The sequence below is a fragment of the Microplitis mediator genome, chromosome 3, assembly GCF_029852145.1.
Source record: "Microplitis mediator isolate UGA2020A chromosome 3, iyMicMedi2.1, whole genome shotgun sequence".
NCBI lineage: Eukaryota > Metazoa > Arthropoda > Insecta > Hymenoptera > Braconidae > Microplitis > Microplitis mediator.
In genome coordinates, this window is record NC_079971.1 from 3,756,133 (window position 1) to 3,772,911 (window position 16,779).

Below are 16,779 nucleotides of genomic sequence, written 5' to 3' on the forward strand. Positions count from 1 at the left end.
AGTGGATAAAAAAAAATAATAGAAATAAATATAAAGACTTAATTGGTAATTTTATATTTTTTATTTGTTTTAAGCTTCGGCGGGAGGTATATAAATACTCTCGGTGCGTTGATCACATTTAGCAGCGATACGTGATACGGTGAATAAAAATTCCGAGAGACGATTTAAATAATTTTGAGCTTCTTTGTCTAAAAATCCTTTATAAACTAGTGGCGTTATACTTCTTTCAGCACGTTTACATATTGTTCGCGCTACGTGAAGAGACGCTGATGCTTTTCCACCTCCCTAGATAAATAAAACGATAAATTAAAATATTATTTTATTAAAATATACATACTAGTTTATAAATGATACTGAAGTCAGCCAACGTCTGATGATTTTTGAATTTTTTTAAACGATAAATTATTAATGGCAGTGTTTCAATTCCACTCACAACATCTCTACTCAAGGGAAGGGCTACAGCTCTACTCACTCACAACTTTACTCAGCTTCAACTCTACTCACAGTTTTTTTTACTGAGGCTTAACTCTACTCAGCTTCAACTGGACTCAGCTACGACTCTACTCACGTATTTTAGCCTATCGATAAGATAGCAATTCTTTGTGAGTAGAGTTGTAGCTGAGGGAAGTTGTCGCTGAGTAGATTTAAACCTGAGTAAAAAAAAACTGTGAGTAGAGTTGAGGCTGAGTAAAGTTGTGAGTGAATAGAGCTGTAACTACTTCCCTTGAGTAGAGATGTTGTGAGTAGAATTGTAACACTGCCTTATTAATGAGTGTCAATGTAGTAGACATGAGACAATTTATAAATTTTAAATAAATTAAAATAATGAAATTAAAAAAAATTCACGTACTAATTTTTTATTAGTCTGAATCCGCATTTTTAAAATTTTATTCTTCTTGCATTTTATTTATTAATTTCAAAATGTTAAAAATTACCACTTGTCAGTTTCATTCACACTCATAATTATTCAAAAAAAAATATTTTTAAAAATTCCACCTCGAGTTTTTTCAATTTTCTACATGTGCTTATTTCTAGCTTTTTTTTTTGTAATTCATTTAATGAAAAAAAAATCAAAAAATTGTTGATTGTTTATTAACTTCCAGATCTTTTTTAAAATAATTTTTAGATTTTTTTTAAAACTATAAATATTTTGAAAAAAATATTCTAAAAAATTCCACCTAGATTTTTCTCAATTTTCTACATGTGCATATTTTATGATACTGAAGTTAGCAGACGTCTAATAACTTTTGGACTTTTTTTAGATGATAAAACATAAAAAAAAAATATTTTAAAAAATTGCGCCTGTAGTTTTTTCATTTTTCTACATGTGCATATTTTTATTTTATTTTTTACAATTGATTTGTTGAAATACGAAAGTTCAAAAATTTTTAAATGTCTGCTAACTTCAGGATCATGCATATTTTTGGTTTTAGTTTTTTTTTTGTATTTCATTTAGTGAAAAACAAAATCTAAAAATTGTTGATTGTCTGATAACTTCCGTATCATGTTTATAAGTAAACAATTAAAATTTCCCATAATTCGCGCGCTAAAATAAATGAATTACAACAATAAAATAATTACCGGTATAATATAATCTTCTGGTGGCGGTAACTGATTAGCATACTCAGTGATCCATTCTTCCAGATCTTGGGTATGTTTTATTTTAAAAGAGTTAATTTTATTTGATTTTTGTATCTTGGTAATTGCATTATTAATATCAAATAATATCATCTGCACTCGCTTTAATTTATCAACATAAGGATGTTGAACTGTTGTTTCGCAAGCAAACTCACGTGCAAGTCCAATGAACGAAGACAATTCATCAGTTACACCTATCGCATTAAATATGACATCATCTTCCATCGACTTGTCATTTTTATTTGTTAATGAACTTGTATTCCTTGATATAAATGCTTTATGAAGATTTATATTGTTTGCTCTATAAATATTATTAAATTATTTTATTTCATCATCAATAATGAATTATTTTGTTTATCTAGGTTATATACTCACTCCAACAAACTTACCGCTGTTTTATTAATGGATTCAACTGTGAATTATATAAAAATAAATATTTTTTCCACGAATGTTTTATTAATTCCATTATTTATATACTTTATATTTATTTATATTATTTTTATTTAACGACTAAATCTCACGTTTTTACGTCACCTTTTTTTATCCTCTTCAAATCTATTTTATCGACTGAATTTTCAAATATTACTTGCTATCATTTAAATTTCATTCAAATTTAATACAGCGCGCAAAATATCTAATCGTCATCCCCTCCCTTTTATATTTACTAATTAAATTATTTAATGATGAATAATTAAAATAACAGACTTAATTATTGAGAGGATACTAATTATTGACACTTAATTTAATTTAATTAAAGCTTTCTCGGAATCAAGAAGTGTAAAGACCGTCGTTTCCTCATTTAAGGTACGCGATTTTTATCTGATAAAAATTAATATACATTTATTTAGTATATTTTTTATTAGACTGATTCAAAAAAATCGACTAATTTTTCTTTTCTTCATTATATTGAAAATATTGTTGGAAATGACGAAAAAAAATATTGTGAAAGTTTGAGCTCTTATTATTAATATTAACAATTGCCGCATCACGATTTTCTATTTCCCGTTTAAATAACATGGGAAAATTTATTTTTTAAGCTTTGGAATTTTGTAGCTTACGGTGGGACCAATACTTTTGAATGTTCAAGACATATTCTTATGGGAAATTTGACGCTCTACAAAAAAGGTCTCTTATAATTTTTCGATATTTTTATTTCTTCAAAAGTAATTCGAAGTTAAAATTAGATTGACGATAAATTTTCACATTTTTTTCATTTTTTGATGCAACCATAAACTTTGTCGGAAAATTGTAGAGGACATTTTTTGTAGAGCATTTTATTTCCTACAACTTATCTCCAAGAAAATTTTCGATATTTGTCATAAGTCGTAAGTTATTTGCAATTAACTGAAAATTTTCTTAAATAATCTAAATTTTGTTGCTTAAAATTAATTATATTAAATTTTCAGTTAATTGCAAATAACTTACGACTTATGAGAAATATCGAAAATTTTCTCGGAGATAAGTTGTAGGAAATAAAAAGCTCTACAAAAAATGTCCTCTGAAATTTTCGGATAAAGTTGATGGTTGCGTCAAAAAATTTAAAAAATGTAAAAATTTATCGTCAATCTAACTTTAACTTTGAATAACTTTTGAAGAAATAAAAATATCAAAAAATTATAAGAGACCTTTTTTGTACAGCGTCAAATTTCCCATAAGAATATGTCTTGAACATTCAAAAGTATTGATCCCACCGAGAGCTACAAAATTCCAAAGCTTAAAAAATAAATTTTCCCATGTTATTTAAACGGGAAATAGAAAATTGCGATGCGGCAGTTGTTAATATTAAGAGCTCAAACTTTCACAGCATTTTTTTTTTCGTCATTTCCAACAATATTTTCGATATAATGAAGAAAAGAAAAATTAGTCGATTTTTTTGAATCAGTCTATTCTTTATATATAACCATTTATTTATGAAAAAATAATTTTAATATCTTTACAATTACATATTTACAACAATTTAAATAATTAAAATAAATAATAATCAATTGTTTTCTTGACTCGAGTCGATGGTGTCAGGGAAAACTGGATCCCAAAAACCAGGTGGTGTATAATATCGTTCATTAAATTTTGATCTGTGACGTGAGCATTGATTTTTACGTTCTCTTTTTTCTTTTTCACTCAATCCTATGGTATTATAATACTGAAAAAAATTTAATTACTTAGTAAATAAATAAATAAATGAATAAATTTATTAGTAATTAAATTAATCAAATTATCAGTGATACCTTTTCGCAATCAGAACAATCCCAGCCTCGTAATTTAGCTCGCTCGTCTTTCTTACGAACTACGTCACCTTTGTAAGCATTTTGTGGGCTGGTTTTTTTCTTCTCTGGTATTCTAAAAATAAAAATAATGATTTGTTTATTTAAAATACTTAACGAGCAACGTCAGCCACTACGTGACTGCCCGAGTGTTACTAGCAAATTTATAAAATTTTATTTGAATTTAACTGTTTACTAAAATCTTTACTCGAAAATCAACTCTAGAATCTTTTGTTTATTTCTCTTATCATTTAAATTTAATGAGAAAAATCCTATCATTAACTCGCAAACTTATTGATTTCGATGATTGTATAATCATGGGATTCTTTAAAAAAAATCTACACGGTCACATTTATTTTATTAGTCGTCTACTATATTGTTTTTCACTGATACCAAATTAAATTTTTTTAATTTTTATTATCATAGAAGACACGGCATAGACTAAATTTTTTTATTTTCTCTTAAGGGGTAACGGTAACCGATTTTCAATTAAATTTAATTCACGGGCAAACACTGGAAACTTTTTGGAAATTTTTTTCAAAAATTCTAATTCGTCTCCAAGAAAAATTGTTTTAAAATTCTCATTTACTCTACGAGTGCAACAAAGATAGTCCCGTTTATTTTTCTGAATGTGAGAAAGAGGTCCGGTAGCGTATCCCCTTAATTATATATATAATAGTTGTGTGTATTTAGTCATATTCAGTGACCGAATAATTAAACTATTAATTTATTTAAAGAAAATAAACAAGATCGTCTTTTTTCCCGCGTAATTTAAATGTAATTCAAATGATATAGATAAATGTATTTATCTCAATACTTGTCAATAAAAAAGAGTTGAAACCATGAAAAAGCACAAATTCAAAATACCTTTTTGACGATACCACATTTAATAAAACATTAACTGATTCTATTATATAGATATGGCCGGAAAAAATTTTCCTTATTCTCTTAATAATATATATTATAAAATATATAATAATAAATTTACCGATCAAAACTATCAACAGGAACACGTTTTTTCAGTGGAGTACTTGGCCATTTATCACTCGAAGTATCAGTGTCCCAGTCGCTAATATTAACGACTTCCAATTCTTTCAACTCATCTGGCGTTAGTTTATTACTAATATTATTATTATTTATTTTATTATCAACATTTGACGGACCAGCAATAGCCTCAAACTTTCTTTTAATTCCACTAGTACCCGCATCATCTCTATTATCACTAACAGCCTTTTTTCTTTTCAAAATAGACTCTGCGTCATCGCAATAAGTTTCATCAGGTGACAAATTAATCGAGTCCAAGTCCTGGGACTCAAAGTCAACGTTATTATCAAGAGAAAAAAAATCCGATTCATTTATATTATCAGTCTGGTTTAAGTCCTGAGTGATGCAAGTCGCGATTTCACTCTGAGATTTTCTCTCCACTGATTTTTTATTAACCGACCTGATGAGCGACTGAGACTCATCCACTCGGGCGGTTTTATTTCTGTCACTCGCATTATTTATTTTAGGAGTCGATTGATTTTTAAAAGGATTGTAATTTTTTGCTACTATTTTTTCTTCCTCTCGATGCTCCAGTGATTTTTTTTCAGGAGTTTTTTCCTGCGTGAAAGGAATTTCAAACAACGTTGTATCAAAATTCAAATCATCTGGATTTATTATTGATTTACTATAATTAGTACTGTCATTATTATTATTATTATGAGATTCATCTGGATTAGTCAGTAACAATTTACGTTTAGGCTGCGTCAACACCAACTTACTTTGACGTGAAATTTTCCCAGAAGGTGTCAAACTTATTTGTACATCAGTCTTACTAAGTCCTAGTTTACCAACTTTAGAGTCGGATAATTTTTGTTGTACAGAAGTAATACGATTTATAGTCAACTCTGGTATTCTATTTTCCTTGACTCCACTTTTACTGGGACTTCTATTACTTTTAACAGGACTCTTAATTTTAACTGGACTTTTTACTTTACCATTTAATTTTTTTTTGTCCAAAAGTTTTAATTTTATTTTAGAGCGAGATTCTAATTGAGTATTTTCAACAACTCCCGGTGAATCGGAATCGATAGTGAAATCATTTATAAATGATTTATTATTATTGCTTAATAAATTAACTGGAGCATCAGCTTTTTTATTATCATGGCCACATATATTTTTTTTATCTTCTTGTAATTTTTGTAGAGTTAATTTCATTTGTTGATGATCTTCTAGTAGTGACAAATAATCATCTTGAAAACCTGTTGGGAAAATAATTATCAAGTTTTACTAGAGTATTTTTTTGGACTAAAAAATCATCAGCTATTTTTAATGATCAAAGTTAGCAGACAATTAACAATTTTGGATTTTTTTTTCAACGATTTAATTAAAAAAAAAAAAAAAACTAAAAATATGCACATGTAGAAAATGGAAAAAACTATGAGTGGAATTTTTTAAAATATTTTTAGATGAACCGGAAGTGAACAATCACTAAATGAATGACAAAAAAAATGAGAGTGAATCTAGCAGGTAATTGGAAATTTTTGAATAAATGAAAGAAAAGGAAGTAAAATAAAAATTTCAAAATACGTAGTCAGATAATTGCAAAATCAGTGCGCGCATTTTTTTAAATTTCACTATTTTAATTTATTTATTTATTCAAAATCTATAAATTCCCACATGTCTGCTACATTTACATTCATAAAAAAAACTAAAAATATGCACATGTAGAAAATGGAAAAAACTGAGTAGAATTTTTTAAAAAATCTGTCGTTTTTAAATAAATCCAAAAATTATCAGACGTCAAATAATTATGATCCTGAAGTTAGCAGACATTTAAAAATTTTTGAATTTTCGTATTTCAACAAATCAATTGTAAAAAAATAAAATAAAAATATGCACATGTAGAAAATTTTAAAAACTACAGGTGCAATTTTTTTTTTATGGTTTATCGTCTGAAAAAAAATCCAAAAATTATTAGACGTCTGCTAACTTCAGTATCATAAATAATTTCAGTATCATTATCTTTAGTATAGTTAATTTTGCCAGATCATAATAAAATATATAAACTAACCTTTAAATGTATTCAAAATAACTTTCAAAGCTTCTTCGACATCAGTACCAGCTTTCAAAATCGCTTGACGTTTATTTAAATAATTTAAATTATTATTCATTGTTTAAAAACCTTCAGATCTTGTGTTAAAAAATTATAACCAAAAATCTTCCATACGTCCATAAGTATAAATAATTATCATTCTTATTTAATTAAATTCACTAACAAGCTCTTTATTTTAAATTATTTATTTTAAATTTCATTAATCAAATAAATATTTACTTGAACTCAATTTCTTCACCTGTTTGTAAATAAAAAAAAAATAAACTAAACAACGAGCCTCCATTTTGAATAAATTTACAAATATATGAATTACCAACATAAAAATTTATAAAAACTCATTACTCGTACCAACATTTTTAACCTCTTGCGCACACAAGAGTAAAATAAACACAACTCCAAGTCCAGGTAATTAAAAACATTTAAAAACAAACAATAATTATTTTAAATAATTTATTTATTATAAATCTTAGTCGAAATAAAAATATCTCATACTTATAGATATATATTTACAATTTTATTTATTAATATAAGTATTTATATTATATTACAAAGTTGGTTTATTAAAAATTATTGGATTGTAATTAAATAATTCAAGTACTAGATAAATAAAATATTAAAATTCGCGTTATAAATGTCTTATATTTTTTCCATAGACAATAATTAATATGTGACGTAATAACCGTAAAAATATATATGTCAAAAATAATATTAAGAACCAAATGCAGATTGCGTAGACGAAGAGGGTGGCGGAAAAATAGCCTGTGACTGTGAGGCTCCAGTCAATTTACCCGAATGCTGGATGCTCGTCACCGGGGATTTATAATTATCCATAGCGTAGCGTGACATAAGAGCAGACAATGCTGTCTTAATACCAGCAGTTGCAAGCTGTGACCATCGCCCTAAACTTACAGCATCATCTCCAGCGTAAACTGCATGGGCATCAAAATTACCTTTTTGATTTGAATGGATTTCTATTTGAATTTGAATTTAAATTTAAATTTAAATATTAGTAAGATACTGAATAGTAAAATAAAATAAATAATTTACCTGCAGGAGGAATCAGTAGTGGCAAGTGTGCTTCTAGTTGACCAGTTGGTCGTGCATTTGCTACCAGACGTAATTCTGTATGTAATTCTGATACCAGTTGTACAGCTTTCGGATCACTCTGCAAATCATCAGTATTTTTTATTTAGTGATAAATTTAAGAGTTGCTGAGTTGGAATCAATTGAGGGCATGATAAATTCATGGAAAAAAAATATATAAATATAATTGTTTTAAATTTACCTGATTGTCGACGCGGAGAGACATCAAGTCATCAACACGAATGGGTTTGCCTTGACCTAGAGCACCAGCTAGGGAATTCAATTTCCTGGCAAGACTATCTTCCATGTCATGATTTAAATTATCTTTGACCCCTGGTCCAGCACCAGAACCAGTTCGCTTGGCTGGACTGTAGTAATAAGACGGCGAGACAGCAAAAGAACTCTCGAATAAACCTTCTAAATTTGACTGCGAATTGTATCCCGCCTCTAACTTAAGTCTTTTTGATGATCTGTAACCATTAATATTTATAATACCCATTAATAATTAATTAACTCTAATTTCGTTAATATCTTTAATTATTTATTTATTTTATTCCTTATAATTAAATTCTTTACAATCCTTTACAATTAATGTTATTGTTGTTATAAAAAATTTAGAGAAAAAGAAAAAGAAAAAAATAATAAAACAAAATAAACTAATTACCTATTTACATATTTTATTAAATATGTTCCATTAAAGCCAAAATATATATACATATTTTATTTCCTGAAACATATTGTTTGCTTTTACATATATATAAATAAAACACCAAAGCTTTATTTAATATTTCATAATTATATTAATTAAGCAATGATTTACTTTTTTTTTATCGTCCACAATTAAAATAAATACGTGTATTATTTTATCATTTATTATTGATTTATTTATTATTGATAATAATAATAATACATAATAACAATAAAAAACGCTTAATTAATTATTTATACTTCCCATATCCATTTAATCTTCAGCGGCACAAATTTAACTTATATATTTATATGTTTATTTACATTTTTTTCTTATCAATTTTTTCTTTTTTCAAAATTTATTATTTCCTCATTCCTTTTTCGTTTAATCTTTCGATTAGGAAAAAAATGGAGTGGAAAAGGTAATGCATGTATTAATTTTTAATTTAAAAATATATATATATATATATATATATGTATGTATATCAGGGTGGTTGTTAAAAATTAAATTTTCTCGGACGCACCATAAAAAGCTTCTTTTCAGTGAAAAAATACGTGGGTGATTTGGTTTTTTCTTTTTAAGTAAAAAGAACACGTGGCTCAGGACGATCAAAATTTATGATACTGAAGTTAGCAGACGTCTAATAATTTTTGGATTTTTTTTTAGACAATAAAACATAAAAAAAAAATATTTGAAAAAATTGCACCTGTAGTTTTTAAAATTTTCTACATGTGCATATTTTTATTTTATTTTTCTGCAATTGAATTGTCGAAAAACAAAAATTCAAAAATTTTTTAATGTCTGCTAACTTCAGGATCATCAAAATTTTTTGATACAATCGCGGTTTTTTTTAAATATCTCGTGAAATATGCAGATTAAAGGAAAAAATCATAGGAACAATTTTGTAGGAAATTAAATTCTTGACAAAAAAGGTCATGATCATTTTTTTTATAAAATGTGTATTTACGAAGATATTTACAAAAAACTTTTTTAGATCCTAGCAATTGAGCATTTAGAGAATTACGAATGTTAAAAATGACTTTTTTTCTTAAATAGAGACAACTTCGTAACTCATAACATATCAATCATTAATACTCGTTATAGTTTCTATATACATTAGAAAAATGTTATTTTTAACATTCGTAATCCTTAAAATGCTCAACTGCTAAGATCTAAAAAAGTTTTTTGTAAATATCTTCGTAAATACACATTTTATAAAAAAAATGAATGTGACCTTTTTTGTCAAGAATTTAATTCCCTACAAAATTGTTCCTATGATTTTTTCCTTTAATCTGCATATTTCATGAGATATTTAAAAAAAACCGCGATTGCATCGAAAAATTTTGATCGTCCTGAGCCACGTGTTCTTTTGACTTAAAAAGAAAAAACGAAATTCCCCAGGTATTTTTCAACTGAAAAGAAGCTTTTGATCGTGCGTCTGAGAAAATTGAATTTTTAACGACCACCCTAATATATATATGACTAATTAATTAATAGATATAATTATTATATTTGTGGAGACAAAAAAAAGTATATCACGTACTTAAAAATAATTACACGATCCAATTTTATTTATATATATACACATATTTATGTATATATATATTTATGAATTTATATTGATGGAGGCGCTAATTGGACTGATGAAGATTATATCCAGGTGATAATGGAATTTATCCAGCAAACTCTTGCACACTTGTGTCTCAATGGCTTCAATTTAAGCTATACAAGAAACAAAAAATATAAAACAAACTTAAACTCAACCAAAATAAATAAAACTTATAATAATAAAAACAATAAACATAAATAAATATATATAATTTTTTTTACAGTAACTTTAATCCGTACGCTTTTATTGTTAAGTTATAATGAGAGCAAATAATTTTATTTAAATCTCACATTACAAATTAGCAAAATAATCAGCGTAGGTCCCAATAATTATGTTAAATTTTTCTAAAACAATAATTAACAATTTTAATTACAATAACATAAATATTGGTTTATTAATTAACTTGATTACACAAGTTCTTTTAAATCTCTTATTAATATACTTAATATTTATAAATTCTACATATATCAAACAATATTGTCCCTTATTTACATATTTATGAGGCCTTAAATATTAAGTGTAAATCTCAATTACACTTTTACATTTTAAAAGTTATAAACATCTTTTTTTTCCATCCAATATTTACACTTTTATTTAAATACTTTTTTTATATCAACTTATATATTTATTACAATTAATAGTAATCCTAACTATTGTCTATGTAAATATACATTACAAATAATATCATTATTTAAATATACACTTTAAATATAGAACTTTGTCATTATTTTATTTGTTCCTGTTTCATAGATCAATTTTATTTTTTTTGTTTATTTTAATTAACTAAAGTTAATTACTTAACTAATCAAATCAAATCAAATCAAATTTATATTAAATCTAAACGCAAAAAAAAATTTATCGTAATTTAAAAAAAAAAATAAATGCCAAGTAAAATTAAAATTTAATAACAACACAACCCAAGTAAGCTAATGGGTGAGTATATTTATTGTAAACAATAATATATGTCATTGATATATTTAATATACTCACCCTTTATTAAATAATAATAATAATAATAATAATAATTAAAAATCTTGGCATTATAATTTACATGTAATTAACAATAGCCATTTATATTAAATATATAAATGGCAGATACGATAACTTACCCCGCATTCTCTTGTTCTTGTAGCTGCCGACGTCGTCTTTTACTCCAAAGTTCATGACAGTCTTGCCATTTAGGCAGCTCAGGAATAGGCATACTAATTTATTTAAAATAAATCATTTAATAATAATAATAATAATAATATATATTAAATATAAAATATATATAAAATAATAACATACCACTCTGGTTCAACATTCTTTAACCAGGCACTTTTAAGTGCATCAGCAGCAGTGATACGTTTTTCTGGATCCAACTCTAGCATTTTGTCTAAGAGATCTAGTGCCGTCGAGGGCATAAACGAAAAGTCTTCTCTCAATCGCCGACGGTGGGTCTTTTTTACTTTAAGAGTATGCCACAGTGGAAGTTTTATCACAGAAGGCCATACTGCTGGTGTCGGTGTACCGCAAACACGGGAAATCATTTCTAGTTGCATCACTTCCATGTTTGCCTATAATGATAATTTTATTTTTGGTGGTAACAGAAAAATTTTGAATGAAAAATTTAAACTGGGGTTAAATTTTTACCTTGAAAAGTGGTTTCTTCCAGAACAATTCACCGAGTATGCAACCACAACTCCAGACATCGATAGCGGGACCATATCGTTCTTCGCCAAGAAGTAATTCGGGTGGTCTGTACCACAGAGTTATCACTTTATTTGTGTACGGTCGCTGACGATCTTCTGCGTTGTAAAGTCGAGCTAGACCGAAGTCTGCTAATTTAACTTCCCCGCTAAAAATTTAAATTTTATTTAGAAAGATTTAAATCACCTGCTCAGCGCGTAAAAAAAATACATACCGATTATTCATCAAGATGTTGGAGCACTTGATGTCACGGTGCAGAAAATTTTTCCCATGGCAATAATTTAGTCCATCTAGCAGCTGCTTCATTATACTGGCGTTGTTCATTTCGTTGAAATCAACCATTCCCGACTCCAGCAGACCCATCAGGTCGTGGTCCATGTACTCGAAGACCAAATAAAATGATCCCTTGTCTTTTCTAAAATCTTTAGCGTCTTGTTTGTCCGTGACTATTTCCCTGAGGTTGACAATATTTTTATGATTAAGCTGTCTCAGGATTTTAATTTCCCTGACAGCAGTTATTGGAAATCCTTCTTTTTCATTTTCCAGCCTGACCTTTTTCAGCGCAACAAGAACCCCCGCGCGTTTGTCCTGTGCCTTGTAGACCTGGCCATAAGTACCCTCACCAATTTGTGCAATAACTTCGAAGACGTCAACGCACCGCTCGCCCCAGTCTTTCCCGCCCGAAGCAGACATTGGCACATGACAGTTACGAGAATTTCTCTTCTTCAGTATTTTAGGTCGCTTGAGCTTTGGCTTGGGTGCAACGCGGTCCAGTGTACCTCGTGGTGGCGTCGCATTAGGATCGTCCTCGCCGCTGTAGTCATCAGTGCCCTGGACAACAGGCGGCATCGGCAGCTCCGTTATACTTTTCTTGACCCCCGGTTTTGTCGGAGTGGCGCCAACTTTTACAGAAGATCTTTGAGGACTTGGTGATCTACTTGGCGGAGAATCGATGCTCTCTAAATCGTTTTGATTTATACCTGGTGGTAAAGGAAGTTTTGATAACTTTGCTGTTTTAAATTGAATGAACGGCGTCTTTGGAGGATCTATTGATTTAATTGGAACTAAATTATTGGGAGTATTGAATTTTGAAATGGCATTTGTTGGTGTCAGTGGTAATGTTGATGCTGATGATGATATCGTTGGTGTCAGAGTCGGAGTCGGAGTCAATGACAATGACGTGACTGCTGGAGATCCAACAGCGTGACTTGCTACTGGAGTTGCTAGTGAATTTCCAGTAATAACAGGTACTGTCGTGGGTACTTGGGCTTGGCCAGGGTGAGTTGACTCTGGTTGTGGTGGAGGCGGAGGAGGAGGTGGAGTTTTAGCTGGAGGATTAACGGCATTGTTAACTGGTAACAAAGGACCATTATTGGGTGGCAGGGGTGAGTTATGTACACTAGTCGGAGGAGCCTGAAGTGCCGAAGCTGGTGGATTAGGAAGTGGAGGAGTCAGAGCTTCGGTGGTGGCCTCAGCGGATCCGGGAATCGGCACAGGAATATCAACAACTTCAACAGATTTAGAATCCGGGCGTCCGTTGGACTTGTCTGTAGTTTTGCTGTCGAAGGACGTGCTGCTGCCGTCTTTCTCGTCAGTTCCTTCAATAATCTGGACGTCGTCCTGGCTGTTTACCTCCTTCTCTTTAGCTGCCTGATACTTCTTGTAAGCCAATTCCTTGATATTTCTGTCTTTTACCATCTCAGCAAATAAAGTCGTTTCATTAATTTTTGCCTGACTGCGTAAATTTATGGCCTTCAGACTCATGGGACTTCTGGCGCGTGTGCGATGCTGCGTAGGCGAGGGTATTCTGTTGCGAGGACTCTTTGACCGTTTTCTCACCGAACGCTGCAATTTTCCCGGCGAGCGAGACCTCTTCGGAGTACGACTACGTCGCCTTGACCTAGACCGTGACCGTGATAATTTTCTCCACCTACCGGGACTGCGTGATCGGGAACGTGACATCGTCTGAGGCAACCCGCGACTCATAGGACTTCTCATTACTCTCGTCTTCCTCTTCTCCTTACGCTCGCGCTCATGATGCCGATGTCTCATCATGTCTTCGCGCCTCCTCCGTTTGCTTGCAGGTGACCCCGAGGACCTGGGATCGCGACCGCGACGATGTCCAGTAGGACTGGGACTAAATTCACGGCGTCGTGGACTAGGAGAGTGTCGCATCCTGTGTAATACAGGACTTGGACTGAATTCTCGTCTTCTCGGCGGACTGTGCTCCCGTCGTCTCGACGCAGGACTGGGACTGTGTCGTCTACGAACGCTGCTCGTCGCCGGTGGACTGTCACTGTGATGAATACGATGTATATTAGGACTTGTTTTAATTATCTCAGGACTCATGTGCTTCGAGTAAGCCTTCTCCGGGGAAATAGGCCGCGGTGGCAGCAGCGGAGTGTGAGGAGACTCAGTTCGTCTGGACATGATCATCGTCGGAGGTGTTACGTTGTGTTCATCACGTTGGGGTGACTCAAGATCCATATCACTGGGCGACCTCTGCTGATGAGGTGAATATTTAACAGGTGTCGCGGGTGATATTGGTGATGTGTCGTCTTTCAAAGGCAAAGGCGGTGACTCCGGCCACTTTTCCATTATTTTATCATGTACCGGACTCTCCTCAATAATAACATGATCCCTCTCGTCAATAATCTCAGGACTGAGACTCCTTGACGCACGTTTCGACTTTCTCTTCCTCTTCTTCGAGGTACTCGAGCTACTAGGACTAAGACTTATTTTTTTCTTCTTCTCCCGTCTATGCTTCTTCTCTTTTCTCCTCGAGTACCGACGCGTTTCCTCCGGATATTCCGGGGACTCGTGTACAACCTGCTGCTGAGGTTCTTCAACCGGCGAGTAATGTCTCTGATGGCGATGCATCGGGGGCGATGGGGACATGCTGATCGGAGATGCCCTGAGATCACCAGCTCCAGCTCCAGGTCCGCCTCCAACCGGTCGTTTTGGGCTGTTACCATAGTACCGGGCTCTCAACAAACGTTCACCCAATTCACCGTCCGTGTAACTGTTACCACCACGACTCTCTTCCGATTGTATTTCACCAGCTTCCGGGCCCGATAAATCTTCACTACTTACATCCGAGTACTCAACAAGCGGCTTAACAACCGATGAAGCGATTCGCGGAACTCCGCCGTCTAAAGATTTGTCTCGCGAACGTTTTTTCTTTTTTTTACCAGAACTCCTGCCACTTTTTCCGTGTCTACGATGTCTCTTTTCATTATTATCAAAACTATGACGATTTATATCACTACCAACACTGTCACGTCGACGTGATTTAAATCTTCCATTACGATCGGCGCGTTCAATGTCGCGACTGCTAGGCATGTCACCTACTGTAACAAATTCATTCAAAAAAAAATTATTATTATTTTAATCACTTTTTTATTTTTTAAATAAAATAATAAATTATTTTATAAAACATCAAGACTGACTACTAAATTAATATCAGCTATCAGTACCCGTATACACATGTATGTATTTATATATATATATATATTTACACGTATACAATTACTTACAGTAGCTAATACACATACATTGCACACAGAGACCGACAGTGCGGTATATTAAATAATAATAATGATATAAAATAAATAAATCAAGGATTTGAATAAAAACTGGGACACTGGTAAATTTAAAAAAAACTAACCAACAATTGCTGAGGATGTCAAGAAAATAAGGTTTAAAAAAAAAATATATAGGATGGATTTTTACGGTTCGGGAGAAATGAGAGCCGCCATTGCTGAATGGTGGAGGTATAGGACATAAAAAGGGAGTAGCCCGATGGTATTTAAATAAAAAATATAAAAATTTGAAAACTGTAATTAAACTGTAGGTAAATTTATGAAAATAATGAACAAGAGACTTACGTGCAATATTTATCCAGTGATAAGGTCCCGTGGTTGATGATTACTCGCATCGGGCCAGTATCCAATGGTGATTGATGATTGTGAACGGTTATACGTTCGTAGATGATTTCTTATACGTTGTCCAAGAAACACACGTTTTTAAATAATACCGTACTAATACGCGGTTGTATAGTCTTGTTTTAGTGCTTTTATTGTTAGATAATCATGTTTTCATAAGTTTTATACAATTGATTGCATCATTAATCATGGATTTTATTCTTCATATGAATTTAGTTGCTGGTTTCAGTGCTGTGCTGGGCAGCAGCCATTAACCATTGATACGTCGTCATCGTTTCCTCGTCCGAGCAAACGATCCTGCTGCCATCTGATATTTTTATCTTACATCACTTTTATTATTTTTTTTTTTCCTTGTTTTTGAATTTTTGAATTTTTTTAAATAAATAATTAATGCTATGATTTCATTTTAAATTTTTTAAATTTTTTATTTAAATATTTTTTGTAAATTTAAAAATTGGCGGGATTTTTAAGTTACTTTTGATTTATTTGAATTTCAAATTATTCATTTTTTTTAAATTTCATCATTTTTATGTTTAAATAATTATTTAAATGAAAAGCGTATAAAATTTATAATTATTATTATTTAATTAGCACTAATTAATTTATTTTATTGTAAATAAAAATTATAAACTTGAAAAATTAATAAAAAATTAATTTTTTTCAACAGAGTTCATTATTTATTTATATAACTTTTTTTAAAAAACTCTAAATCAATTTTTTTTTAAACTAGTAAATTATTTCGCTGGCTGATTTTAAAAAAAAATTATTTT

General features: G+C 30.6%; 3 protein-coding genes across 5 annotated transcripts; all 3 read right to left on the reverse strand.

The window, feature by feature from the left end:
• Window positions 1-42: 42 nt before the first annotated feature.
• Window positions 43-2,214, reverse strand: LOC130664406 (corrinoid adenosyltransferase MMAB-like). The gene is made up of 3 exons (XM_057464245.1): window positions 2,028-2,214; window positions 1,582-1,939; window positions 43-285 (listed from the first exon to the last, which is right to left on the reverse strand). Exons 1-3 carry the CDS (start codon window positions 2,102-2,104, stop codon window positions 70-72), a joined length of 651 nt encoding a protein of 216 aa, XP_057320228.1. The 5' UTR covers window positions 2,105-2,214; the 3' UTR covers window positions 43-69.
• An 882-nt stretch (window positions 2,215-3,096) lies between these two features.
• Window positions 3,097-7,252, reverse strand: LOC130664404 (DNA endonuclease RBBP8). The gene is made up of 4 exons (XM_057464243.1): window positions 6,955-7,252; window positions 4,888-6,142; window positions 3,864-3,975; window positions 3,097-3,778 (listed from the first exon to the last, which is right to left on the reverse strand). Exons 1-4 carry the CDS (start codon window positions 7,052-7,054, stop codon window positions 3,620-3,622), a joined length of 1,626 nt encoding a protein of 541 aa, XP_057320226.1. The 5' UTR covers window positions 7,055-7,252; the 3' UTR covers window positions 3,097-3,619.
• Window positions 7,253-7,512: 260 nt separating this feature from the next.
• On the reverse strand, window positions 7,513-16,365 carry LOC130664402 (cyclin-dependent kinase 12). 3 transcript variants are annotated; one of them, XM_057464238.1, is made up of 8 exons: window positions 15,953-16,365; window positions 12,280-15,415; window positions 12,009-12,213; window positions 11,664-11,932; window positions 11,486-11,578; window positions 8,282-8,549; window positions 8,044-8,161; window positions 7,513-7,967 (listed from the first exon to the last, which is right to left on the reverse strand). In XM_057464238.1, exons 2-8 carry the CDS (start codon window positions 15,405-15,407, stop codon window positions 7,705-7,707), a joined length of 4,344 nt encoding a protein of 1,447 aa, XP_057320221.1. In that variant the 5' UTR covers window positions 15,408-15,415; window positions 15,953-16,365; the 3' UTR covers window positions 7,513-7,704. The 3 variants fall into 3 exon arrangements, with proteins under 3 accessions (XP_057320221.1, XP_057320220.1, XP_057320223.1); XM_057464237.1 differs by lacking the exon at window positions 15,953-16,365 and adding an exon at window positions 15,602-15,749; XM_057464240.1 differs by lacking the exons at window positions 7,513-7,967; window positions 8,044-8,161; window positions 8,282-8,549; window positions 15,953-16,365 and adding exons at window positions 9,107-10,489; window positions 15,602-15,746.
• Window positions 16,366-16,779: the final 414 nt, after the last annotated feature.

Coding starts and splice junctions, on each gene's coding strand:
- LOC130664406 (XM_057464245.1), bottom strand. CDS start 2,104: ATGGAATTAATAAAACATTCGTGGAAAAAATATTTATTTTTATATAAT. Junction 1,940..2,027: donor AATCCATTAATAAAACAGCG/GTAAGTTTGTTG, acceptor TAATATTTATAG/AGCAAACAATATAAATCTTC. Junction 286..1,581: donor CAGAAGATTATATTATACCG/GTAATTATTTTA, acceptor TTATTTATCTAG/GGAGGTGGAAAAGCATCAGC.
- LOC130664404 (XM_057464243.1), bottom strand. CDS start 7,054: ATGAATAATAATTTAAATTATTTAAATAAACGTCAAGCGATTTTGAAA. Junction 6,143..6,954: donor TATTTTGAATACATTTAAAG/GTTAGTTTATAT, acceptor TTTTCCCAACAG/GTTTTCAAGATGATTATTTG. Junction 3,779..3,863: donor ATTGTTCTGATTGCGAAAAG/GTATCACTGATA, acceptor AATTTTTTTCAG/TATTATAATACCATAGGATT.
- LOC130664402 (XM_057464237.1), bottom strand. Junction 8,550..11,485: donor CAAGAACAAGAGAATGCGGG/GTAAGTTATCGT, acceptor TAATGGTTACAG/ATCATCAAAAAGACTTAAGT. Junction 8,162..8,281: donor CTCTCCGCGTCGACAATCAG/GTAAATTTAAAA, acceptor GATGATTTGCAG/AGTGATCCGAAAGCTGTACA.